Source organism: Rhinolophus ferrumequinum, chromosome 8 (genome assembly GCF_004115265.2).
Source record: "Rhinolophus ferrumequinum isolate MPI-CBG mRhiFer1 chromosome 8, mRhiFer1_v1.p, whole genome shotgun sequence".
NCBI classification, from domain to species: Eukaryota; Metazoa; Chordata; class Mammalia; order Chiroptera; family Rhinolophidae; genus Rhinolophus; species Rhinolophus ferrumequinum.
The window spans coordinates 28,446,955-28,474,784 of record NC_046291.1 but is presented as its reverse complement, the minus strand read 5'-3'; the positions used below and the strand labels follow the sequence as shown (position 1 = coordinate 28,474,784).

Here is a 27,830-nt window from a genome sequence, read left to right as displayed (position 1 = left end):
TCTGGAATTAAACACCAAGTTGTTACATGTCAATAAATTTCTGTGAGATGTAGCAACACAGTCATTAGAATTTTAAGAGAAATGTAGCTGCAATAATTGAGAAACCAATAACCCCAATCTTTTAGATACGTAGGCCTTGAAGTTTCAGAAAGCCCTGTGCTCCCCATCCACTCCAGAGCAAAAGGTTGTTTGCTAAGAATAATTCAATGGACTTCAATGCCAGTGGGGTTTCTGCCAATATTAACAATAAACACAGTTGCTCTTTTCTTTTCAATACCTCAAAATTTCTGCACACATTAATTCTTGAAATAGTTCTGAAAGGTGAAAGAAGTGTAGGAATTGTACTGAAGCTATGATATGCTGTTGCGTATCACAAGTTACAATACTGTATCCATAAAGATTTTAATAAAAAATCCATATACATATGAGGAAAACAGTTACAACATTCAAAGTTTTAGTAGCTCAGATACTAAGGAATATTTTCCTATTGTAATATAATATAATCAAGTATTCTTAAGATTCAGCAAAACCTTTTAATCTGCCATAAACTACAGTAATAGCTTTTAAAAGCATTTTCATTTTAAAAATGTATTTTTATGAATAAACTTCCAAATTCAAAGGCATCATTAAAGTTTAAATCACAGTAGAAAATAAAGGTATATTTTAGCATTGACCTTTTATCAGTAAACCTTATTTTATATAAATTTATAACATGCAATTACCATTTAAATTTGCAAACTGCTGTCTTATTGAAAAGTATTGTTTTATCAGTTAATGTGAATAAAAGTATCACAAGGATGACAGTAAATCAGCTGGAACATTTATTTCACATTGTTTAAGATATAAAAAGCCCTTTTTAGAATTTATTTCAAGTACAATGAATTCTAATTTAAAAAACTTAGCAAATGAACATTACTGATGGAGTTTCGTAAGAATACTGACTGAAATTATTTTATAATTCATATTTATGTTTATGCATAGAAGATATTTTCATGCTAAAAGATTCTTTAACATTCTGGAAATAATGATTTTTAACCATCAGCTTCAATTGTTAAGATACTGATAAAAATTGAGAGGCAAATGTTGTAGTTTTGGAATTCAACTACAGATTTCTCAGTTATTTGACCTACTTAATCTCTTCTTTGGAATAATGCCCCTACCAAAAGGATAGTGGGAGGCTTAAATGAGATAACATATGTGAAACGCCTGGAAGCACAGTATTTCAACAAAGGTCAAGCAACAGAAACTCAGAGAAAAAAGACATAGTCTTTCTGATGTGAAATTGTACAGTGCCTGTTATCCCTGTTGGCTTTCAGAGAGCAAAAAGGCAGAAAGATAAGCCACCGTATGATTTTATTTTTAGATGGGCAGTTTGACTACCCATGTCCCCAAGATGAAAAATGAAATCAATCTCAATTAATTTTTCTAACTGGTACTTGTGTCACTAAACTTTAGCTGAAAGTAATTATTCTGTCCTGGGTTTCTTTAAAACAGGTATAATTACTGCTTCTAAAGAACCTAGTTGTAAAAAACAAGTTTCACTTTTCAGAGTTTTCACATGTTACTTCACTAGTGGCACTCTATATTTCATCTTAAAATAATTGCTGGTAATCTTAGACTGCAGACTTCTAGACAAGGTGGATTGAATACACACATATATTTGTTCATTCAAATATCTGAGTGCTTCTTATGAGCCAAATAATGTTCTAGGTGCTAAGGATACAACAGGAATGAAAAAAAAAGTTTTTTTTAAAGTCCCTCTCCTCATGGAGCTTATATTCAAGTGGGAGGAGACAGATCCGCAGAATAAAAAAGTAAAATATATAGTACGCTAAATGGTGAAAAAATAAAGAGAAATATAAAGGACAAAAGGGGGATAAAAAGTAATCACAAGGCAGATTTCAATTTCAAAATAGTGATCAAAGAGGGCATCACAGAACGTAATAACTGAGCAAATCCTCCAAGGTAATCAGGGAGAAGAGCGTTCAGGCAGGGGCCAAGTGAAAAGGCTCTGAGGTGGATTCTGACTTCTGGAAAAGAACAGCGAGGAGGCAGTATGGCTGGCAGAGTAAGGGAGAGAGGGAAGAAAGGAAAATAGGGGAAGGGTTAATGGGAAAGCAGATCAGGTAAGGATTTTGGTTTTACAGTGAAGATACAAAGCCTAGGGTTTGAAAAGAAGAGGGCCAAGACCTGACTTCAATTTTAATAGGACCACTCTGGCTGCCATGTGGATGACGGACTGCTAAGGGGAAGGTGAACATAGGAAGATCAGCTGGGAGACTATTGTAAAAATGCACATCTAGATAATACTGGCTTGGGGCGGATGGGGTAGAGCGCGAGATCTGGGCAACAGGGCTGCCGGTTCGATTCCCACATGGGCCAGTGAGCTGCGCCCTCCACAACTAGAATGAAGTCAATGAGCTGCCGCTGAGCTCCCGGGGGAGCCAGACAGATCAGATGGTTGGGGCGCGGGCTCTCAACCACAAAGTTGCCGGTTGGACTCCTCAACTCCCGCAAGAGATGGTGGGCTGCACCCCCTGCAACTAACAACCGGCAACTGGACCTGAAGCTGAGCTGTGCCCTCCACAACTAAGATTGAAGGGATAACAACTTGACTTGGATGGAGCTGGTGAGTCCTGGGAAAAACAAACTACTGTTCCCCAACAAAAAGTTCTGGAAAATACATAGTATTCCCCAGTGAAGTCCTGTTCCCCCTCCCGAATAAAATCTTTAAAAAAAAAAAAAAGATAATATTGGCTTGGTGGCAGTGGAGGTGGTGAGGAACGATAAAACTCTGAATATATTCTGAAGGTGAAAGCAAAAGAATTTGCGGCTGGATTGGAAAGGGGATTAAAAAAAAAGAGAGAGAGAAGTAGATAAAGACACGAAAGATTTTGCTTGGTAAATTGGAAGAATGGAATAACCATAAACTGAAATGGAGAAGGCTGCAGGAAGACTAAGTTTGAGAGAAAAGATCAGAGCTTCAGTTATAGACCAGTTAAATCTGAGCTACCTATTAGACACTCAAAGAGAGACAGATGCTGATTAGAGATAAGACACATGAGCCTGGAGTTCAGGGGACACGCTATCTAAAGATTTTGTATTTCACTGAATCTAAGATGATTTAATGCTGGTACTTGCTTTATCTTTATCAGAAACTGTCGACAGAAGGCTTCCCAACACAGTTTAACTGCCACTTTTCTGACAGTGAGTGACAGGTGCCACCTGATTTTAGAACACGGTTTCTCAACCTTGGCACTATTTGGGGTGAGATAATTCTTTGTGGGGGCTGTCTTGTGCATTGTAGGATTTCAGCAGCACCCTTGGCCTCTACCCACTATATGCCAGTAGCACCCTTCTATCACGGACAGCCAAAAATGTCTCCCAACATTGCTGAATGTTCTCTGGGGAACAAAATAGCTCCCAGTTTAGAACCACTGGTTTAGAGAGATGAAAATGTGCATGTGTGTGAGGGGGGGAATGTATGCCTTAAACAAATAAAATACTGTATTAGGATTTGGGAGTCGTGGGTGCATAAGATCACAAAAGGAGTGGCTACAGGTAGACTGAACCTGAGGACTGAACCTTGGGCATTCCAGGTCAAGAGACTGTAGACATGAGGAGACTGTATATGGCCAATGAGGTAGCTGCACTCCATCCTCAAATCCCACTAAAACAAAGACGAAAATGAAGGGTTTTGTTGTATGGTTTGTTTGTTTTTAAAACAAACTCACAAGAAGACATAACAAAATTTTGGAAGCTAGAAAGCACATGGCTGAGTGGTAACCAACTCAACAGACCCAAGAAAAGCTGAATGCTAGGCCAGCGCTGGAGAAACGCAGAGGAGCACCCTAATTTACATTATATAACCTCAACAGTCTCCAGAAGCAGCAGAAGTGAAGGTGGGACTAAAAGTAAGAAGATTAGCTGAAAGATATTTAAGAACACAGTCACTGCCCAGATTCCCTCCAGCAGTGGTGTCATGTTCAGACTGATACTCCCTCACAGGAGCCAGCGGACCACAGCTTGGCAGCAGGGTCACTTAGTTCCACAGAAAGACAGCATGCTAGCCTGCGACACGCTATCTGCAGAAGGTATTAGGTTAGTGCAAAAGTAATTTCAGTTTTTGCAATTTTTAACCTTTAAACCGCAATTACTTTTGCACCAACCTAATATCTATACAGCCCACCAGGGGTCTTTTGGACCAACCATTATAAGAGAAAGATCATGTGGGGTAAGTACAGAAATCACCCGGGCTCAGAACTTTCTGCTCCACAGGAACAAGTAGTGCCTTATAACAGCCAGTGAGTGTAGGTGCCAGGGCCCCTGGAGGGATGTGTCCATGCTCACAAGTTACACACTGCACACCAGGAAGTCAAGGTCGGTGTCTTTTTCACAGGCTTCTAAAGTTCATTCACTGTCTTCCTAATCCATATCCACTTACCAATCAGGGGTCAATTTACAATAAACAACATTACCTGAAAGCATTCTATATTTATTAAGTTTCTAGTAAATAAGTTCCAGGGGAAGGAAAACCTAAAGTCATTTCCCATGAAGAAAAGGGCTCAAACCTGCTATTAACTCTGTACTTCCAGCAGTGATTCTAAATGGGGCGATTCTGCCTTCCAGGGAACACACAGCAACGTCTGCAGACATAGCTAGTTGTCACAATTGGGGGGCATGTGTGTACTGCTGGCACCGAGCGGTGCCAGGGCAGATGACGGGGATGCTGCTAACACCCTATATGTACAGGACAGCCCCCCACAACAAAGAATTAGTCAGCCCTAAAAGTCAACAGGTTGATGGCTGAGAAAGCCTGACCTAGGATGAAATGGAAGATCACATACTGAACACTGAGGATCCCCCACATCTCAAGCCTTCTTTCCCAAATGAGCTGATAAAGCACTGGCAGCCGGGCATATGCCCCCCAGACTGGGGATGGGAAAAATCTTGGAGAAGCTCATACAGCTGAGGGAAAAGATCTAAGAATGATCTAAAGATTACAAAAGACAGAAAAGGATTTTAAGAAAATGAAATAAATAGAACACTAATTTTGTTTGAAACAAGTAAAAGATTTAATCAACTGGGGGAAAGTTTGGAGTTGAAATTGTGATAAACATACCAAAAAAAAAAAAAGATATATGTTTAAATATAAAGAAAATTATTAACTCCAGGAAAAGCAAAATGTAATGTCCCATAAAGGAAAGGAAATAAAAGTATATAGGTTTACCAGCAAATTGCAAGTATATAGTCATGATAATATAAACACTGAACAGTAGTAACCCAACCAAAATATATTGGGAGGACAGGGGAACAAAAGGAGAAAAATGAGAGGAGTTGTCTAAAGAGCGCTATCTCCTAATCTTCCTGAGTGAGAAGTCAGTAGATAATATAAACTGAAAAAAAATATGAAATCAAGAAATAATGATAAAAGTATCGATTTAATTATATCAGGGAAAAATACCCTAAGAATCAGCTAAAAGGGCATTTTTTATAACATGTCTCACAGAACCATTTGACTCCATGCATGCAAAACTAAAATATTTTTTAAAAACTGTATTTGAGTGTAGGGACAATTTGATACATGGGTTTGGGATCTAGTAAGCCTCCCTCAGTTTTCTTGATTTCAATCAGAACAGACTACATCCAGAATAAAAGTATACTGAAAGAGGTTCCATTGAAACCACTTTTCTACCCATCTGAGCAAGGCAAAAGAACAGGCTGGACAGAGAAGACACTAACTCCTTTCCCTACTTTATTCCTGGTTCACTCACCAAACCTTAATATTAAAGTCTTATATTAAACATACTACCGTGTTTCCCCGAAAATAAGACCGGTCTTATATAAATTTTTGCTCCAAAAGGCGCATTAGGGCTTGTGTTCAGGGGACGTCATCCTGAAAAATCATGCTAGGGTTTATTTTCTGGTTAGGTCTTATTTTCGGGGAAACACGGTACCATTGAACACTGGTATCATTGCCCATGGATGCCACTGGATACCATTTGAATTGTTTGTTGGGAGAGGACTTTTCACATTTTACTTTAGTTGCTCTTTTATTGTCTGAACTTTTATAACGAGTGTATTTTACAGATGGAAACACACACACTCCTCGATGATTCACTTATAACCTGATCTCATGCATCTTGACCCAACTAAAAATAATCTGACTGGGAGGAAGGAATGTCGACATACAAAACACAGAAAAACCAACAAAGCACATCCCTAATAAAATATTGCTCCTGTTCCAACAGTTAATCTAAAAGACATAAATGATGCATACCAAGTAACTGGTGCTCAATGTAATCCCAAGCCAAGGTACAAGGGAGAAATCACTTTTCAAGTTCTCTATAGAATATATACCACTTTGATACGTTTCATTTCAAAAAATGAAAGTTTATTCTTTAGACTGATATAATTTGCTTTCTTTAGAAGCAATAAAACTCAAGTTTATCTCCAAATCACCATGATTCATGCTTCCTTCATGCTCCACAGTACCTAGAACAAAGCTAGGTAAATTCATAGGTATTCAGAGCTACTGACTGATGGAAATTAGTTTCATAGATTAAATCAATGGGGGGAATCAATAATGTCAAGTAAGAGGTAAATTTTAAATTTCTGTGCAATTCCTTAAACAGTGTTTTACAAGATTTTACCTTTTGATTATTCATAGATTATTTTACCATGGATTAGAGAGCACTGTAAACACAAACTGAATGGAAGGCTGGCTTTATTCTGTCCCCATTGATTTTCTTCCTTCTTGTTGCTACCCTGTAACAAAATTGCCTTCTCCTTGATGAAAAAAACTCAATCAAGAACTCACTTTTACCAAACACAGCTTTTGCTCAACTTACTTTATGGTGAATCCATTCCTTACCCTCACCATCTGTTCATGTATGTATCACTTTTGATTCTCTGAGCCACCGTATGAGGAAGATAATAGACCACATAATATTACCTCCATCTCACTAATGAGAAATTGATGTTCACAGAGGCTGAATAATTCATTTAGGTCCTATGGGCAGTGAGTGGCAAAGAAAACACTTGGAACCGAGTTACCTGATTCCAAGCCTAGTTGCTCTTTCCACTACAACACACTGACTCTTTAATAATAAAATGGAGTAAACCTGAAAACCAGAATCGTGGAAGACTATAATGGGAATATAAGTCTTTTCCTTAAGTTGTTTTATAATAAACATGCATTAAGCAATTATTATCAGCTTAGTAGCTATAACTTCGCAAAAATATAAACCACATTTCAAGTTTCAAAGACTTCAAATGGTCACAAGAAAAAAAATGAAGAAACTAAATCTCTTCTTCATCATCTTTGTGACATTGCCAAATCTGGTAATATATTCCTTCTGCAGTCTGATTTTAAACATAGCTTAGCGGTATCCTTGACAAATATTAAATGTAGAAAAAAATAAGTTATTTAAAACCACATTTAAAAAATATAATTTCCTATTTTCATACTAAAATACCAGGGAAAAAAGTTCCATCTACTTACCTCGGTAATTGGCTGCCCCTGATGTGTCAAATCCAGTTCTTGAGGGCGCGTTACTTTATCAATATCCAAAGAATCCATGCTGGAGGCTGCGGAAGTGATGCTGGAACGAGAGGAGTTACTAATAGAGTGCACTTCAGCATCACTCACGGTGCCCGCTGATGCCGTTCTTCTGTGCTGATTAGTTCCTAAGGGTTTAGTATCTTCTAGTACAGATTGCTGAGCAGCCTCATCCATGCTCAAGGAGGCCTGTTCTAACTGTGCAGTGATGTCATCCAGGGAGTAGTTGGCATGTGATGGTTTGGTTATCCTATTAGACGAAGAAGATAATCCTTTCAAGGTGCCATGTTTTGATGTATGTCGGCTAGGAGGTAATTTCTGAGTGCCTTTTGTTTCTGTGATTTGACGCTTACTATTTCCTGCACCAATACTGCTGAGCTCCCGCTCTATCGAGCAAAGATCGGCCATTAGGGCATCCAGGTCCACAGTTTCTCCCTGATTCAGAGCTTCTGCAATGAACAACATACATGAGATTTCCAGAACACACTAATTCAGAATGTATACATTCTATTATATATTTCGATTAATGAATATAGGGGAAGAAGGAAAGAAATTCATCTTATTGACCTAAAGCCTCTCAAATACAGTATTTTTAACAATTTTTTGTTTGTTTCATATTCCAAGAGAAAATTTTAGAAGCAAATAGTCCACCTTTTAAGATTTATAGTAATCAGAGGGAATAAAATTATGAACTGAAAGGTAAAAATAATGCAAAATCATATTACTGTTCCATGGTTTTAACCACATACCCTATGCAACTTTTTTAAATTGGGTAACCATGTATTTTTTCAGTTCCAAGTCAGTCATTGTCCTTCAGTCTAGTTGTGGAGGGAGCAGCTCAGCTCCAACTCCAGTCGCCGTTTTTTCAACCTTAGTTGCAAGAGGCGCAGCCCACCATTCCATGGGGGACTTTAACCAGCAACCTTGTTGCTAACAGCTCAGTTGTGGAGGGCGCAGCTCACTGGCCCATGTGGAAATCGAACCAGCAACCCTATTGTTAAGAGCTCGTGCACTAACCAACTGAGCCATCAGGCTGCCCCCTATGCAACGTTTTACCAGAGGCTCTAAGATGTTGTATGATCAGTACCCCGGTAGGGCGTTACCTAAAGAGTTGAGGGCATAGAGAGAAATGTATGGTCTGAAAAATTACAGATTGGAATGTCAATTTCAAATACTATAAAGTTGACTAGGTAGAGGACATTAAATAAAGGCCAGAGGGCGCTGACTTTAAAATTACTAACAAGTAACTTCACTGGACTTTATTTCAGTGAAAATACAACAGTGCAATTAAGTTTGTTGTGGAGTTCCACCTGAGTATGTACTTTGTCAATTATTAATCACTCAACTAGAGAACAATTTTAGTTATGTTCCAGTTCATTTTTTCTATGATCATTTGAATTAGTAATAAAATGCACAAATCAAGAAACAGAAGAATTCAGTCAAGTTATGCATATCACTTTTATGTTGAGCTCTTTGGAATTGAAGGTTCATTGCTTCCCCATTATATATCATGGTATATTATTTTACATTTTATTTCTAATTACATCTTACCATTCAAGTTGTATATAGAGAAGCGATAAGAAAAATTGGCCATGTTTGTTTCCTGGCGAAGAGGAGATCTCTTTACTGGTTCCATGGGCTTGTCAGAATCCAAACTCTAAAAAACAAAGTTTAATAAGTCACATTAAATTTGGGGTAAATATGTTGCCAAATACATTAAGTACAGTGACTAAGTTCATTTTACATAAATTCACTCTAAAATAAACTAGGTATATGAATAGGGACAGGTGAGATAAATAGGAAGGAACGATGGCAGTGAATTTTGTGACTTTTTTTCTCAAAGTAATTTGATTTTGGTCCAGAATAGCATCATTCTTGGCATGAAGTACCCTGAAGATAAGGCACAATTCTGACTCAAAATTAGTGAGACCCAAGATCTTAACAGAGCAGCTAAACTTTAAACAATAATGGAATATCCCTATTCTTTTCAAGCTCTATGAGAGCATATTGTAACCCAGCTGTACTGTACTAAGTCTAGAATTATACGGCACTTCAGGGCAGGGTGTTTTGCAAGTTATCTCATGGCCCTTTTAAATGACACTTTTTTCTAACCTTTCTACAGTAAGAAAAATAAGATGTTTACAACACAGAAATTCAGGGAAAGGATCAGTAGTTATTTAGTGTCCATTTAAATAAATTTGCAAACATTAGGATTAGTCTTTTAAAACTTTAATTTCTTTCTATAACTATAAACTGGATTTTAAATAAAAAAGAATGCTGCATAGTAGACTCATGGAATTAGATTAGAATGCTATCTTCTTTATTCATTTAACTCGAGATAAAATTAATCCTTTAGACAATGTCCATCCAGCGTTTAATGTGCTATCATGTAAAAAGGATACACCCTCATTTAGTATCTTATTTCAAAATTTCACAAAACAGCCAGGAAATTCTCATTTAACCTCAAACCTAATTCTTCTGCTGCAGTTTAAGTCCTAAGCTTCCTTTTCTCAGTGGAAATGAAGAATAGGTAGGTAATGTTTTCTGTAAGATAACTTGAAAATAACTGAGGAAATATTAAAACTCAATTTATTTACCAGTTCAAATAAAAAGATATGTATTATAATTATCTGCTGTGTCCATGGTGCTGGGGCAATAAGGGAGAGAGCAAGAACTATTCCTTGATGCCAAGAAATTAGTAATCCAATCGGGTGGTTTTTAACTTTTTTTGGAGGTAGGGTCATTAAGAAATTGATAAAAGCTATACACATTCCAGAAAAATGCAAATACACACAAAATTTTACAAATGATTTCAGAAGATTCACTGACAATTAAAACTTAAACCTGATTTAATATAAAGTTGAAAATCCCATTAACATTGTGTGATACAGGTGTATACAGTTTGTAGTGAACTAAAATAAACAAAAAACTTGAGGTTTTATAGCTACTAACTTAGTAAGTAAAATATTTTCTGAAAATTTCTGAAGTGTTAAAAAGGAACTTGTTAGTAGTGGACTACATTACACAACAGTGTTTTAAATCTTTCACTCTAAAGACGGATTTATGTAATAAAAAGAAGAGTCACAGCATTAGTTTAGAGTCAACTGAGTGGCTCTTCACATTTCTACATCAGGGAATTTACAATCAAAGAATTAAAGGTCCTGAATCAGTAGAAATGCCATCTGCAGTGGAGGAGCATGGAGTCCTACTCCACTTAGAGCGACTAGAGCGATACCTACCTGTCTTTGCTGCCTTTGGCCCCCTTCCCAAGAATGGACAATATAATCACACTGAGTCAAGGAAACCCCACACATGTCAGCTGGCCCTCACATACTTTCCTTCACGCATAAAACTTTTCTATTTCCTCTATTTTGCTTCCTCTTTCCTTTTTCTCCTCAGCATAGAACTGCACAGAACTGCACAGACTAGTCATCATCTCTATGCCAAAATCACCTGTTTAAAAAAATTAAAAATTGAAATGGTTTCACAACTACAGATATAAGAAAAGACCTTTCTCACAACAAATAATGTTATTTCTCCTGATTAGAGATGAAGAGAATGAGTCTTAATGAGATTCTAGTAGAATTGAAAGCATTCTCCTCAAAATTCAACATTAACAGAATATAGACACAAACATGTCTGCTTTTTCAAAATGCCCGAGCAAGAATTACATGAAGAGTTTGTTTCAATTCTAGACTGCTATAAAAAGAGCTAGAGAAACAAACTGGTACTTGAAGTTTCCAACATACCACCTACTTTTCTACTACTTAAGGAATCTCATCCTTAAGCAATTTTACACAAAAGTTCTTCCCAGAGATATTAAAGGATGAATGAAAATAAATTTTGCTCTACTGTTCTCATTGCCATAAAGTTGAAGTTGTGTTAATAAACATAACTATCTTTACATATTGAATATACTGCATTAATAGGGATAGTAATAATGTACCCTTGCATTCTAAAAGTGACCTGGTTTAGAGAATAAGGTCATTCTTTTATTAAAAGACCCAAGATCTAATAAAACAAAATGAAAAGGCTTTGCCATTGTTTTCAAATGCGGCCGGGAATGAAATTTTGTCAATATTCTGGAATCATGTAATAGAAAATATCTGCACGTGAGAATATTATTTATGTTGTAAAATGTATTCATATTTACTAAGTTTTGGAATAGGATTTGCTAAAATTTAGACCTTAAAATTTTAGCCTTTAAAACTTTGTAGGCAGCAATCTCAACATATGAAACAAGGGTTTAAATAATACCTATGGATGAACATAACCTCTGTCACAAGCAGTTTTTTAAAACTCCTCAAATAACCAGAGAGATACTATCTTATTCTAGAGTTACTACTCATTTACTTGTTAATGTTTTGGACATTTTCCCTTTATAGCTAAAAGTATAATCTGTATCCATCTCCTTACGCCTGGAGCCACTCTCAGCACGGAGATGACTTCCGGCCTCCCGCAGCCATCCAGGCCCCTCCTAACCTGTGTGAGCCTGTCCAGTTCCCCCAGCCATGCTCCGAACATTGTGTCCAGGTCCTGGTCTTCCTTGTCGCTGTCCTCTTCCGCACCATGGTCAATTTCTTCATCTGAGAGCTGCTCCATCTGAAATAGACATTTGTGTAGAATAGTTACCAGTTAAAACTGAAAAATTATGCCGTATATGTTCTGATATATATCGCAACTCTCTGGAGTCAAACATTCAAAACTAGAGATTATATTCTAAAAGGAAATTAGAAGTCCTTACTGGAGACAGAGTTGACAAGTGAGGAGAAATGAGCAGTTAAGTCTCAAAGTTTTAGGAAATTGTGGAAGAATGAACTGTATCAGATTACAACCAGAATCACAAGTAGCAATAATTTTGAAATTGCAGAGTGCTCCCGTTAGTCAGAGGATATTACAATAAAACAGTTGCCTCGACTAATAGATTCTATAACACCCCAAATACAGCAGTGAAACAATTCCAGGAGACTTTAATGCAGCAGGTTATTATTATCTTATTTATTCTGTGAAAATCTGTTTAGATACAAATAAGTATGTATCTTGCAAAAAATGCTTAGTCTAACAAGCATTTCAGAGAAAAGACAACACAAAATTTTTAATCTAGTTTAGCCTGTTGAATTAGTTCCTCCTTCAATCCTACTCTCACTTTCTACCCCGTCTGTCTTTTACCTTACTTCCCCATTAGTTCCTACAAAATCCAAGGAACTAGAATTGAAACTGTAACCTTTAGAAAACTAGAACTGAAAATTTTAAATTCATATACAAAATTTTCTATATATGGCATCTCTTCAAGTACAAAGTCCCTTGAATGAAAAGATGTATTTTCCTTCTTCCCATTAATAAAACAATGTGACATCTGAGATGGAATGTGCATGTTATTTTGTGAAGGTAGGAAAAGATTATACAAAACAAAGTAAAATCAATGACTGACCAGATACTTAAAGTCCATAAAGTAAGATTAATCTGGTTAAAATTTTTTTCATATTAAATGCTCAGAAATCTTCAGTAAAGCTTAGCTTTGCTTAGAACAACATATTCTAAATTTATTTGACCAGAATTCCTTTTCCTTAAACTTAGAGTAATACCTAAAAACTTTCCCAAGGATACAATGAATGTCATCATTGTACATGCTACACTTTTGACTCATATTTCTGAAACACAAATTTTATTCCAGTGGATCTAGGCAATATCTGAAATACAACCTGTCAGTTGGTTTAAACAATTCCTCAAAGATGAAAGATATCCTTCATCTTGAATAAGAATTTGTAAGGCATCTCACACCTCCAAAGCAGCAATCAACAAAATTACCTCTGTGATCCTTAAACGTGGTTATGAGATACATAAAGAATCTAATTGATGAGATATCATGAATTTAAAATTTAAACCTTATTCTACTACATAAAAATTTGCAGAAAGGGTCAAATAATGTTGTAAAATCAAACTGAACTTAGTTCTAATGATGCTGAAAATCAGACCATATCTCATTTAATCACTGAAGGGAAATAAATTTCTTAAGCTTAATAACTACAAAGGATCACAGCTACCAACATCTCTAATAGAAACTGATAATTCTAATTTCTTAATTTCACTACTCTAAAAGAGCGTATAAATCAGGGCATTCTACCTTGGTAAATGAAGAATGAATCAACAAATTTTCCAACTCATAAATGTACCTCTTAAAGAGATTTAATTTTTATAATTCACTTGTGTTAATACTATTACTAAGATTTTTATTTATTACTGAATTTACGTATCAATCTCAATTGATATCATTCTTCATTAAGTTATCTATTCACGAAAAACAAAATGTTCTGGCAAAGAAAAAAACTCATCTGATCAGGTGATTTAATTACTCAAATAACAGTTGCTAGTTTGAGAACATCTAGGAGTAGTAAAACGCAGCCTTCATAATGAAGGCCAACAAGCAACAGAACTGGGAACATAATAGTCAACTTCTTCCTGCCTAATCTTCAAAATTAAAATTAAACACATTGGAATAACCCAGAGGCTATAATATTCTAGGAGGAATTCTGATATGAAGTAATATTTATGCCTGCACTTCCCTTCTGAATATACACTCTAATTGCCCATAAGAACAATGCTATACTGGAAAAAAAAGATACAAAATATAATTTTACAGAGCAAACACAAAATAGTTCAAAATGAATATAACTATTTTAAATGATCCCAGAGCCAACTAGAATTATAGACTTCACATCAAAGTCTGGTGTGTTTTGTGAGTTTCTTATTATTATTCAAACCCAGTAATTATTTGGATTTTTAAAAATCTCGTTACATATTTTTATTAATACTTTTGCTATTATCTAGATTACTACAAACTCAACTAGAGTAAAATATGGATAGAGAACAACGACAGAATTATAAAATAAATACTTGTAGAAATTTTGAAGTAACTATTGAAATTTTACCATTTATGTAACTTGCCAGTTTTATCCTTTCTTGAATTCCTTTTACAACGTGGGTTACTTTATAAAATTTAAAGTATTTATTCAGAGATTTTTCCAATAAAAATTTAGGTTCTACTACATTTACGGATCTCGACTCTAAAACAGCACTCTCTCCAGTTTCGAGAAGCTGATGCTGATCCTCATTCAATGAGGTGTGCTTGTGTTTACGACACACACCAAATGAAGAGGCCCCAGAAAGGTTTTTAGGATCTGCATTGTCTAAAGTCTGCAAATTTAGTAAGGAAATTCATTCATTGTTATATATCAATGCCTGTCTACAATTAAATCACAATTCTAAACCTGAATTTTCCCAACATAATGCCCTAACTGGAAATGACGAGGGCCTAACATGCAAATAAAATACAACAGTCAGTCAACTGTCCCTCCAAACAAAGGGGAGAACAATTAAGAAAAAGAAAATAGAACTTATAAATTTTGTTTTTACAAATAATTTGGATTTAAATGGATAGCTTCTAACGTGATGCATTTCTTAACGATGTGGAAATAGGCCTGAGGAAACTATACTGGCACTAGAACAAATACTATTATTCTGTGACTGTTAGATTAGGTACTTTGGGAAATATGTTAAAGTTTTACTTCAATTCCCTACTCCGTAACATCTATGTTCTGAAAGAATAAATGTACCCGAGCAAAAATGAAAAGGTTTACTCCCCCAAAGTGCAGACTTCTTGAATGTAGACTAAAATACAAAACTGGTGGCAGGTCGAGAAGGCCCCGTGGAATCCTGGCCTCCAGGGACCTCTCTGACCTCCTGCCCACTCTCCCGTCCAGCTACACTGTCCTGGGCCTGCTGTTCTTAGAGCAGGTTGGAAGGAGTAAGGGTGTGGATTCTGTCTTGAAGACAGACTGATAGATGTCTAGCAAACATCCGAATGGAAAAAAATGAGGAAGAGTTAGGACTCAGCTAATGAGGTGGTTTAGTTAGCCTGAATGTTATTTCAAAATTTATTACAGAAAAATCATAGATTATAGTAGCCATGATTTAACTAACATTTTAAACTAATTTACATTTACTTTATTCGTGACGTAAAAATAGAAATAATGGGGGAATACAATCATTGCTTATATGCTGGCTGGTTTCATTTCACAGATACCAGTGAATAATCATGTTTCAATTGTTATAGATTAAAACTTATAAGATATATAGCAAGCCCCACTACACATAACGAAACTGTCCATTTAGTATGCCTTAGTATGAAACAATATTATTCCCACTAAATTTTCCATGAAGTTAATTATTTAAGCATATTTTCTCTATTAACCTTCCTCTTGGGAGATATTTTTATTTACTATTTAATTTCCTCACTGTTAGATGGAATGATGATCTTTATCAAGAAGGCTGGACTTAGATTTTGAATAAATACATTCCAGGTAGGGCAAATTATAAAGAGCAAAGGAGAAAGTCTGTGTTTGTGAGACTGTCATGAGATTGACTCAAATAAAGTAAGAGGTTAAGAGTGAGATTTAAAAGTCAAGGACTAAGGCAGAACCTGGTCAGATAGAACCTTGAAAGCCATGCCTTTTTTCCCCAAGAGGGTAACTGGATTCTTAAACATAGAAATGAAGTGGGTAGGGGGAGAAATGGTATTTTAGTTGAAGGACATGGTGCCAGTATAAAAGTTATTAGAGAAGGGAAATACCATTAGAAGGCTACTGTAGATATTAGGTAGAGATAATTATAAATATGGAAACTGAAGTCCTGAGAGGAAATGCAACTTATACAAGTCACATATTTATTTAGACAGTGGCAAGAAAAATACATGGTATATAGCTGCGGTGCCTTATTTATTACTGAATTCTTTTTGTCCCTTTAGTAATTCAAAAATAATTACTTATTGTAAAAATAAGTACTCTGTATTTAAAACCATATGAAAACTCAGAATACAGATTTGCAGAGCTGCCACTATAGCATTTCTCTAGGTCTCCAGCATGCTCAATGTTTCAAAGACGCAAGAGAAGCTTCAATTTTAATATTTACTATACATCTACTCTGTGCCAGACACTAAAGGAACAGAGATGAACACAATAGCCTCTGTCCTTGAGGAATATATAGTTTAGTAGGGGGCAGACAAGGGAAACCCACAACGATGAAACACTGTTAAGCGCTATAATATTGGTATGCTATGTGAAGTCAGTCTGAGGAGAAAGGAAAGGTGTGATGCTTCAGTTAAGATCTAAAGACTGACTGTGCAGGGAACAGGAAGGGTGTTTTAGGCAGAGGGACCAGCACATGCAAGGGTATAAAAGTGTGACAAAAGTGAGGCACGTTGAGACCTCCAAGTTGCTTCAATTTCTGAAACGCAGCGTATGTGGTGGTTTTACTACATGCCACTGAGTGGGCTCTGACTCCTAAGACCGCATGCATGAGTGAGCTGGCTCATCGCAGGGTTTTCAAGGTAAGAAAGATAAAGGTTGAGAAAAGAATGCAGCAGTGGTTTACCATTGCCTGCTGCTGCAGTGTGTGAGTCCAATCCCCACGTGCTTGGGTCCATTTGGTTGCAAATCACCAAATGCCTATGAAATGTAAGTGCTTTCTCAATGATGTGTGGTGTAGACCCATGAAAAATGGGGCTGGAGAAGAGGCAGGGGCAAAATTAGAAGCCATATCAGAGAGTGTGGCCATGACGCCGTCCGGCAGTGTTTGTCCCATTTGTGGTCTGCTGATGACTTGCATCAAAATTACCTGGAGTGCTTCTTCTAAGGTCAGTTTTTAAATGTCCAGCCCAAGATCTACGGAAGACTAATTTTCAGGGAGTGAGGCATCTTTAATAAGTCTCCACAGGTATTCCTTATGCCCACTAAAGTTTGACAACTGCTATAGTGTGTTGTGCTATAATTATTGGGAGCACTTGAAAGAAAAAAGTAATGGCGTTTTGCATAACCAAAATTTTGTTAAAGGCAGAACAACCTAGAATGAGTGCTCCAGAAGACCATAAAGAAATAGGGCAGCATTAGGACTCCCTAATTCACAGATCCCAGTTACTCCTCCATTACTGTAGTTCCATGCTTCTCAGTTATTCATTTAGAAATAAATTTTAGTTTTTTACATCTAGTTGTTTCAGTAGCTCTATCACAAAAATGTTTTAAAATACCTCCTATGCTTCTCTAATCCGATAAATAATTTTAAAGGAAAACAGGCACTTGAGAGGGGGGGTCTGTGAAGACTTCCAGATTCAAGGAGTGCCCCCAACTGTGCAAGAAATAACTCTTGCAAAATAAAAGCCAGAGGAAGGAAACCTAAATCAGACAAAAGAAACAATAAGAAAAAAAACAAAAACCTGTTAAATTTAGTAAGGCACAAAAAGAGGAAGAGGACTCATCAAAAGAAGAGGGAGGAAGTCAGAGCAGAGAAGGAAAAAGAGAGAAATGGACACAATGTATGTAAAATGAAGTGAGAGTTATGGGAGATGAAAGGCCATGAATTACTCATCTGAATTAGACACCAAGAAGTATGTTTCTCTTGTGACCTACAACTCTTAACACAGGACCTTTTAGTTCTACTGTGAACTAAATGGTATCATTTGTAAATGACCAAATGGAAACTGGGAATTTAATAAACCAATTGAATTTACATGAGCTCTTTACAGGTTCAAGATATTAACATGGTGTGTTTATGGCAACATTTTCTTCAGGCTTCACCTTTTAGTGTGGAATGGTCTTTTGTTTTTAAAGACACTGCTAAATGATTTATTATCTCATCAAAGCTACAAGTTCTTTTCCTTTTGAATTCTTACTGTTTGTTCAGTAAATTCTTCTCTACCCAGAAATCAGATAAACGTTTATGCAAATTTTTCGTTTATTATTAATTCTTTTCTGTAGTTATTACATTTTACCTAGGTAGCTCAGTTTGGCACATAATGTGAGTATGAGAACCTAAATTGAATTTTCCATCCTTGATGTGTTTCTTTTATCTATATATCTATCTACCCTGCATACACCAGGGTTCTTTTTTGAGGATTCTCTTCCATTACGTGCCTATTCTTAAATAAACATCATTTTATAGCTTCTGTTACTAATTTATAAAGCAGATGAGTTTTTCAAAAAGTCAAAATTTGCTTTACATAATATCCATCACTGAAGTTTTCTCTGTATGTTAGTGGCCCGAAATAGAAAAGGCCCAAGTTCTACTTAGGGTCAAACACTTCAACATACTTTGCCTACCAACAGCATTACTCTAAGTAATAGGCAGGATACAAAGCAAGCAAAAACTATCTTCCATGACTTCAAAGAACATTAATCCTAACTGTGGGAGAGATGGTAAATACAGAAGTATCATGATTAACAAATTTTCTAAGAACAAAGTTCTTTTTGTAGGACTGTGTATGAAGCAAACTTAAAGGAAGCCATGATCTCTCCTAACTGTTGAAAGGGACTAAGAAAAAGGCAATGTACTATGTTATTCAAAGGCTTTAGAGGAGCAAGCACAGTAAACTGGCCACAAGGGAACTTGCATGACCTTGTCCTGAGAGTGAGCTGACACCTGGAACTAAGTTTTGCAAAGTTTCCACATGGAACTGCACCGCCCTAATAAACAGAAGTGTACTGTTATTTGGCCAGCCTAGGTGAAAACCCTCCTTACCCAGAGGAGATAGAAATGCTAGGGGAGGTAATTCACACCCTTATGCCTCCTCCTTTATTTATATTTGTTTTTGATCCCCAGGATGTAATTAACATATCCTCTTCACTATCATGTACATTAACTGTGAGGTAACTAAAGATCATAGAAGGATCCTTAAAAAAAAATAAGAAATATTTTAACAGTTGATAGAGGTTATGACACTTCTAGGAGCTATATATCAAATTGAAGGCAATTTTGTTAAGTTTTATTTTATCAAGCACTTAAATGCACCACCAGTAAAGGAGTTCCTTTTACAGAATGATAAATCATATTCATTCCTTTGTTTACACTGGATTTTCATAATATTGGATATTCTTAATTTACTAAACCCCAAATAGGATTTCCTTATCTAAAGTCGAAAAAACAATCTTAGTTTAATGCTCTATAAAAAACTCCTAATATTCCTATAAATAAGTTCTAATTTTATAATTATTTATTACATAGTACATTACAATCAGAAATCACAGAGCAACTAAAAAAAACCAACCAACCAAAACTGAAAGAAACAAAGTATAAAATTCTTTTGTTTATATTCAAGCTTTTCAGGTTCATTTCAAAAACTGCAAGAGAATAAATTTCTGTTGTTTTTTTAAGCCACCCAATATGTGGTGATTTGTTATAGCAGCCCTAGGTAACCAATACGGTCACTATATACCTGTAAAAATGGGGCTTCATGACAGTTCTCATAGAGGTTCATCTCACTCATTCTGCTCCACACTTGGGACCTTCCCTGCTATATACTACCTAAGCATGCAGTATCTTTGGAGACAGCAGATATTGTGCATGCACTCTCCGGCTTCAACTGAAAATAGAGGCTACAACTTTACTCTCTTGGGTAGGAGAAACTGTCTTGAAATTCTTGAAAGCTTCATTAGGAAGGCAGGCAACTACTGTTTTTCTCCACTTTTGCCCTATCCCCTACAAGTCAGCCAAGCGCATGCAGGAAATCCAGCCCCTCGGGGAAGCCCATGCTTTGGGGAGAAAGGAAGAGTACCAGACAGCTGCAGCCTGAGACATAGGAGCCATTGGATTTAATTTTGAATCATGAGTATGAACTAGAGATTTCAAACAGAGGTAAAGGGAGGGGTAGAAATAAAGATGGACATGTGTGTATGTGTGTTTGTAGGTATGTCCACTGAAAGGGCCTCATAGCAATGACTCCCCAGTAGCAATTAGCATACCTAGTACCCAGTTTTTGGTTTCTAAATACATATTGTACTCAAAAAGTAACCAGAGATCCCTGGAGCAATGATTCCAGAGCCAGGGTATGGGAAAAAACAAGATGAGCCCTTGGAACATCTTCCTGTGCCAGAAAGTGTTCACTAAAGATGAGGACATGTCATAAGGACACAGGAACAAACCTGAAGGGGGTCCCAGGGGCCTAATCTGGGATAATTTAAGCATCAAAATAAATTATGACAGAAACAAATTATAACCCGTTGAATAAAACAAGAATCCATGAACCCATACTGAAAAATATGACAGAAAGCTTTTCCTTAAAATGCCAACTAATTAATGTAGATGAAATGACAGATGATCACTATTTTGCAACCACTGTAGTAACTAACAACTGATTTCAGGCAAGACTCATCAACAGATGCTAAAACTAGAGACAATTTATATTCTCAAAATATCTCCCCACAAAGTACTGGGGGGATATTGCTTTACCCAAGTGATCCAAGTTAACTCACCAATATTGGGGCAAACCAACATCATATGCTTTCTCTAACGATGCACTGAGAAGACACATTATCATTTTGGGGTATTCCTGACAAAAATTCATTACCTAAATCAAATCATAAGAGACATTTTACAAAATAATTGGCCTACAGTTTTCAAAAATGTGAAGGTCAAGAGCACAAAGGAAGGCTCAGGATGTGTTTGTTTCAGATGAAAGGAAACCTAAAAAGACATGACAACTAAATGCAATGCTTGATCCTGGATAAGAGAAAATATGTAAGTATATAAACATAGCTATAAAGGGCAATCTGGAGACAATTGACAAAAGCTGACTATGGACTTTGGATTAGATCATAGTATATATATCAATGTTACATTTCCTGATTTTGATAATAGTACTGTAGTTATGTAAGGGAGTATCTTTGTTCTTAGGAAACATACACAAAAGAACTTAGTCTTAAAGTGGCACTGTCTGTAACTTATTCTCAAATGGTTCAGAAAAAAATGTGTCTATGTATGTGAGCGTGTGTGTAAATATGTATATAGGGAGAGAGGAATGGTAATTAGCCAAAATGTAAACAATAGGTGAATTTAGATAAAGGGAATATGGGAGATATTTGTACTCTTCTTACAACTTTTCTGTAAGCTTGAAATGATATCAAAATAAGGAAAAGAGAGCGGAAGGGAGAAGGGGAGATAAAGAAGGAAAGAAAGAATAGTCTCTGCCTTAGGAAGTTGTTTAGTTAGGAAAACAGAGTATGTCAACTAATCATTTAAAATTCAGAAACAAACTTAGGGAAAAAACCATAGAGGCTGAAAAACATTTTTACCAAATAAAATAATGCAGTTTAACATAAGGACCCTGAAAAATACTGCAAAGTTCTCCAACATGTGGTTTTTATTATGTACGCATGTACTACCTTTCCTAAATTGCATTTGCCTGGCTCTCTCAGGTAACTTTTCTAGCTTATTCTGGCCATCATAAAATTAGTTTTACTTAATGCAAATAAAAGCTTAACATCTTCAAAAAATAATTACTCATCAGATAATTCTTTCACAGAGGCAAAAGACAATCATTTCTAACCTTCAGCTTACAAAACCAAGTTAAAAAAACAAAAGTTGGTTAATGTCACAAGCAGATCAGGAAGAAAACTGAATTCAGTTTTAAATCAAAGACTAATATTTAATCAAATACGGCTTAAACTAAATACAGACTTTAAGAATGGTCTTTTTCAAGATGTTTTGATTTTTAAAAATTTATTATTAAACGTGAGAACAAAGGGAGTTAAAGAGTGAAACATACCCTGCATTATTCATTAACATATTCCCTGACCTCTTGCAACATCCACAGTTGGAAAGTGCCAGAGTCAACCAAATATTCCCCACCCGACAATGCTGAGATGTCTGCTTTCTGTTTCATCTATCTCATAAATGTAAAAATCCAAGGAAATGAATTTAAATAAGTCACATCACTAACCTGTAATTATCATAGAGCAATTTATCAGTGTCAGCACCAGGAGGCGCAACTATTTTTCTGACTCTTGTGAAGTCTTCTTTTCATTTTGATGGTCACTATCTTGGCTTAGACCCACACTGTATCATCCTCAGATTATTCTAGCAACTTCCTAACTGATCTCTCTTCTTTAATCCATCACAGTCAGACTAACCTGTCTTAAAAACTCTTTCCATGTCATGATTCTGCTCAAACACCAACAAGGGTTCCCCATGACATTCTGAATTAAGTACAAACTCTTCATCAAATGATTTCAGACCCTCTCTGACATGGCCTCAACCTAAATTTTCAACCTTATTTTCTACCTTTCAATCAACCTAAACTAATTAGTATTCTAAAAAAAAAAAAAAAAAAAAAAACGAAAGAAAAGGAAAGGAAAAAAAAGAACAAACCATGCTTTCTTTACTTGGCGGTTATTCCTATTTTCAACATGAATGCAACATCTCAACCTGTCAAAAGAGTGACAGTACATTTCTCTCCTGCCCTAATATCCCATTGAAATGACAGCAACCAATTAAAAAAGGGAATAAACTCATAAAGGCAGTGAAAGCTGGAGATGGCAAAGGAATCAAAAGACCAGAGATTTTGGTAAATTTCTGGAAGGAACAGGTAGAATCATACAGCCAGATGAATATGTATTAAGCACATACTATGTACCAAACACTGTTCTAGACTCTCAGGACACAGTTCTAAGTGTGACAAACAAGGGACCTGCTAACACTGACCTTGTATTCTAGTCAAGGGGGAAAAATATTAAACGAAAAACAACAAAACAAAAAAAATCAGATCCATGACAAGTGGAGTGATAATTAAATTAGGATTATGTGGAAAGTGACCCAGTAGCTGCTTTAGATTCAATGAACAGAGAAGGCCTGCCTCTCATTAGTAAAATTTAAAATGAAAATATGAATGACAACAATGAATCAGACATCTAAAGATCAGACAGAAGAGCATTCCAAGTAGAGGACACAAATTTGGTGTATTGTGGAACAGAAAGAAAGGTTAATCTGATGCGAAGAGAAAGCCAGATCATACAAGAATTTGTAAACCAAGAAAAGGAGTTTGGATTTTATTCTAAGGAAGCCCTCTTGAGGGCAATGAGAAGGTATTTCTCACAGAAGAGTGCAGCAGAGGTGGGGATTCTTGAAGGAAGGGGTAACAAGGTAGAGTGTGGGAAAAGGAATAGAGGTGGGAAGAAGGACAGCCGCCAGTATTCCCCACACCAGCCATGGTAATTTTGGCATTTGCTTCCAGGCTTAAGGAAACTAGAAAAAACAAGTCTCTTAAGCCTGGTAGCAAATTTAAATGCCTTCTGGAGTCAGGTGGCCAATATAAATACCAGTGGTAGACAGACGTAAACAATAGGGAGTGGTGGGGCCTGAGAAATAGAGGGCATACCGCAGCTAAAAACATAAAAAGTTTATTCTGGAATTAGTGGTGAAGTTGCACAACCTTGTGAATATATTAAAACCCACTGAATTTTACACTCTAAAAGAGTGAATATCATGTATGTGTATTTTATCGCAATTTTAAAAGACTAAAGTAAATTGTAAGCACTGTGTTAAATATAAGAAGAGTCAGATAGTACTTCCTCTGAGAGGCCCATGAACTTTGTACCTCTGTATGGCATTTATAGCTTATCAGCTTTGTATTACGTGGTGGTTATTTGTGCACTTGCCTTATCACCCTCCACACCCAAATAGGTTGCAGCCTTCTGGAGAGAGACCATATGGTTCTCATTTTCACCCCAGAGTAACTACCAAAGAATCGTATTCTTTATCTGAATTTCAAGTTTTTTCTGCTGAATATTTCTACTTTAAGATGACTCAGAATTTAAGATGACATCTAACTTAAGAGGAATCAAAGGTAAAGGTGCATTTCTTAAAAAAATAAATAAATAGTGGCTAATTTATCCAGTTCTCAATAAATACTAAGGTAAAAAACCAACACATTTAAAACTAATTTCCCTGTCAATAGAGGAATGGTTTAGAAAAACCAAAGAAAATTCTACAGTGCACTTGAGTTTTAGCACAGTTCCTTCAATAATATTTCTATAAGGCTATATATGTTTCTAGGAATATGATTTGATTCAATAGCTGTATTTTGACTCTTGTAAAGTAAAAAGTAACAAATGAATAATATCAGCAAGGGTTTCTGCACAGGACAGTTTTACTGCAAAGAACCTATTCAAAGTACAAAGAAGTTTACATGTATCACAATGTATCTCTTCTCTCAATTTCCTTCAGTTGCCTTTCTCTCCTGTCCAAGGTTTCATTCCAAAATTCTGTCCTCCTATTCTGCAAGGTGCTTTACATCTCAATCTGTTTAGATTCTCTCTCCTCTTGTGTCCCATCAATTCTCTCTTAGTATCCCTCAAATGGAGCTACTACCTCTAATTCCTACATATGAAAATCCAAAATTCACGTATTTGCTATAAAAAAGACTTTTAGAATTAACCAAAACTTTGAATAGAAACTCAAGGTTGGGGAGAAATCACTTTACTGGTAAATCCCACATACAGTTGTTCTTCCTCCATCTGTGCATAATCTTAGTATTTTACTCTGGCAGGAGTGAGAGAAAACCAACCAGAGATGACTCTTGTTCCTGATATTAACCAGACACAAATGGAAATAGATGAGATTGAATGGTCAAGAATTGGTTTGGGTGAAACGGAGAGGGTCTATAAAATTACTGAAGTTTTCAGAATGAGTTTGTTGGGCGTTTAAACTATAGATGCTAAACATCTCTAACATTTTAACACAAATTCTGGTTAACAAGAAAACTCAAATAAATCTTTCATTTTTACACCCTAAGTTTGAAGTAGTAAGAACAGAACCTTCCTGATACCACTGAAAGGGTTCATTTAAGGAAAGTGTGCAAGATCTTCCTAGCCTAAACCATCTAGGACTAAACAAGGAGTCAGGAGACTGCAAATTCTTCTTCTGCCACTAACTAGCTAGAACTTTGGGCTAAATCATTTAAATCCTTAGGCCACATTTTCTTAATGTGAAAAAATAAAAACTGATTAGTTGAATCCAAAGGTCTCCCCCCACACTCCTCCCAAGCCATTCTTGTCTGAAGTTTTATTAATCACTGACTTCCCTCTAAATCCCTTCCAATTATCAGTCTTCCCACTCCAGTCTTAATTCCAGACGATAAGTACCTGCTGCCATCTACTGTTTAGGAATACTGCTTATGGGGAGGGAGAGGCTTAGAGAGTTGGCTTTTCCATGTTTGCAGTCCCAACTCCCAGCCATATGTATCTATGGTGTTTCAGTTTAAATGAATTCTCAGCAGGAGTCTAGAACTTCTTCAGGGTGCTCTGACTTCTAACTAATCCAATACATCTAGGGTTTTCTGATTTTTCATTTTACCTCATAGAGTCTATTTATTTGAATAGTAAAAAGGGCCATGGTTACAAGGAAAAATTAAATTTGACTTACTATGCAACAAAATACCAATTCTAGGTGGCTCCCAGTGAGAATGAACCATATCCCTAAAATGGGCTTGCTGCACATCTAAAATGTATTTTGAATTCAACTCTCTCATCTTAAAAGTTCACATCAACTTCACATTCTGCTCTATGGGCTAAAATAATCTAAATGTTCATAACTACCTAACACCAAGTAAATTTGGTGCTTCAGAATAACAAGGACATATTTATTCTGTGGTTTTGCATTCCCAATCCCTCTCCAATCCCCAACCCTGTGTGCACATGCACAGACACACCCTGAGGGTTACGCTGCTCTAGTTTGAAAAAGCAGGAAAGCAGGTGGCATCACCTCCATCTCTTTATAATGAGGAGACTGAAGTTCAAAAAGTCTCAGAAAGAGGAAAGATTAAAAACATTATATAGGCTACCATTTTTTTTTTATTAACCTCTCAATACAATGTAAACAAAAATTAAAAGTTGAACAAAAATTTTAAATTCCTTTTTAAATTTAAAAATAAATAAAAACTAATAATTTCGCTAATCTTCCTACAACTTTAAGCCATTAACAATGCCTGATCATTATAAATTTTGGTTAGACAGCATGTTGGGTAAAATACCAGTGATTCTCATTCTCGCCACCTCGGCCAGAGCTGGTAACGGTCAGGCAATGTTAAGTTTGGTGCCGTTTTTGATCATAGCTAAAAGAGTCATATGACTGACCTCATACCCACAATATACAAACAAGAACACACTCTGGTTGCAATTTGTCATTCCGCAGATGGCTAAAGTGAGAGCTATGGCTAAGCTGGTGTCCTTCGCATTCCCAACTGAAGAGAATGAACTTCATTTAGTTCAGATCTAGGGCTCTCCAGTTATTAGCCTATCTGACTCAAACACCGAATAGCTCCATGAACTTGTACTGGCCCTCTTAAATCCTCTAAGCTTGTTTCCTCATTTGTAAAATCACCTCGCATCATTATTGTGAAGCATAAATGCAATAACCCAGCGTCCGGCACAGAGCTGACACCTATTGAAGTCTTCCTGTTTTCATCCTGGCCCAGCTCCTATCAATGTTTTCTTTGCTTCTACTTGAGTGAGTGGTTGATGAAAACATTAAAAAGGGTTTAAATACCATTAGAAGGTTTACTTTAAGTCAGATTAGTAATTTTGACATAGAATTAAATTCTACGCTGCTATAGTATTCTTTCAGAGACTGTCACAGAGAGGGCAACAATCTCCGCAGTCTCATCTGCTCTTCTTACAATCTGCCTTAGCACGCTTCCTTTTGAGACGTAAAGTCTATCTGCCCTTCCCTGGAATCTGGGTTAACCTGTAACTACGGAGGAAGTGATGCTGAGTGACTTCAAGGGCTACATCAAAGGTACTAACAGCCTCCACCTGTTTTCTAGGAAAGTTGCTATTGGAACTAAAACATTATGCTGTGAGGAAACCCAGGCCACAAAAGGAAGCCAAGTGTAGAAACCAGCCCACAGCCCCAGCTGAGGTCCTAGCTCACAACTGGCATCAACCCCCAGACAGGTAAGGGAGGAATCCCAGGTAACTCCAATTCCAGTTGCCTCTGACTGCAAATGCATGAGTCACTCCCAGTGAGAACCATCTAAGTAATCTGGTCAACAACCAGAACCATTCAAGACCATAATAAAATGATTGCTGCTGTCCTCAGCCACTGCATTCTGGGGTGATCCACTGCACAGCAATAGATAATGCAACATAGTGCTCCTCCTTGAGAAAAATGTAGAGAATGGGCAACTAGACTACCGTTCTGAGAAAGTTCTACAGGACAAAAAGGGTGGCAGGTCTGAAACACTGGCTGGGGAAAGCAGCCACAGATAAGGTGCCGAGGCTGTAAGATAGTAAAAGGCTATACGTCATGTGATTTGTCCCTTGTAAACCTCCAAATTGTCAAAGTCACTAAACTTATGAAGCCCGTGGCTCATAAAAGAAAGAGCTTTGTGCCTTCAGGGACTAAGAGTAAAAGTCACAGGAGCAGAGAGAGATGAGACCATAGGAAGTGA

The 27,830-nt window shown here is 36.5% G+C and overlaps 1 protein-coding gene across 1 annotated transcript in view; it reads right to left on the bottom strand.

Annotated features, from left to right (window-relative positions):
• The window catches only part of RAPH1 (Ras association (RalGDS/AF-6) and pleckstrin homology domains 1), an 83,617-nt gene that overhangs the window by 42,908 nt on the left and 12,879 nt on the right, over positions 1 to 27,830 (bottom strand). Inside the window, 3 exon segments of the mRNA XM_033111737.1 lie at positions 7,505 to 8,010; positions 9,113 to 9,218; positions 12,044 to 12,163. Coding sequence (XP_032967628.1) covers positions 7,505 to 8,010; positions 9,113 to 9,218; positions 12,044 to 12,163 — 732 coding nt within the window.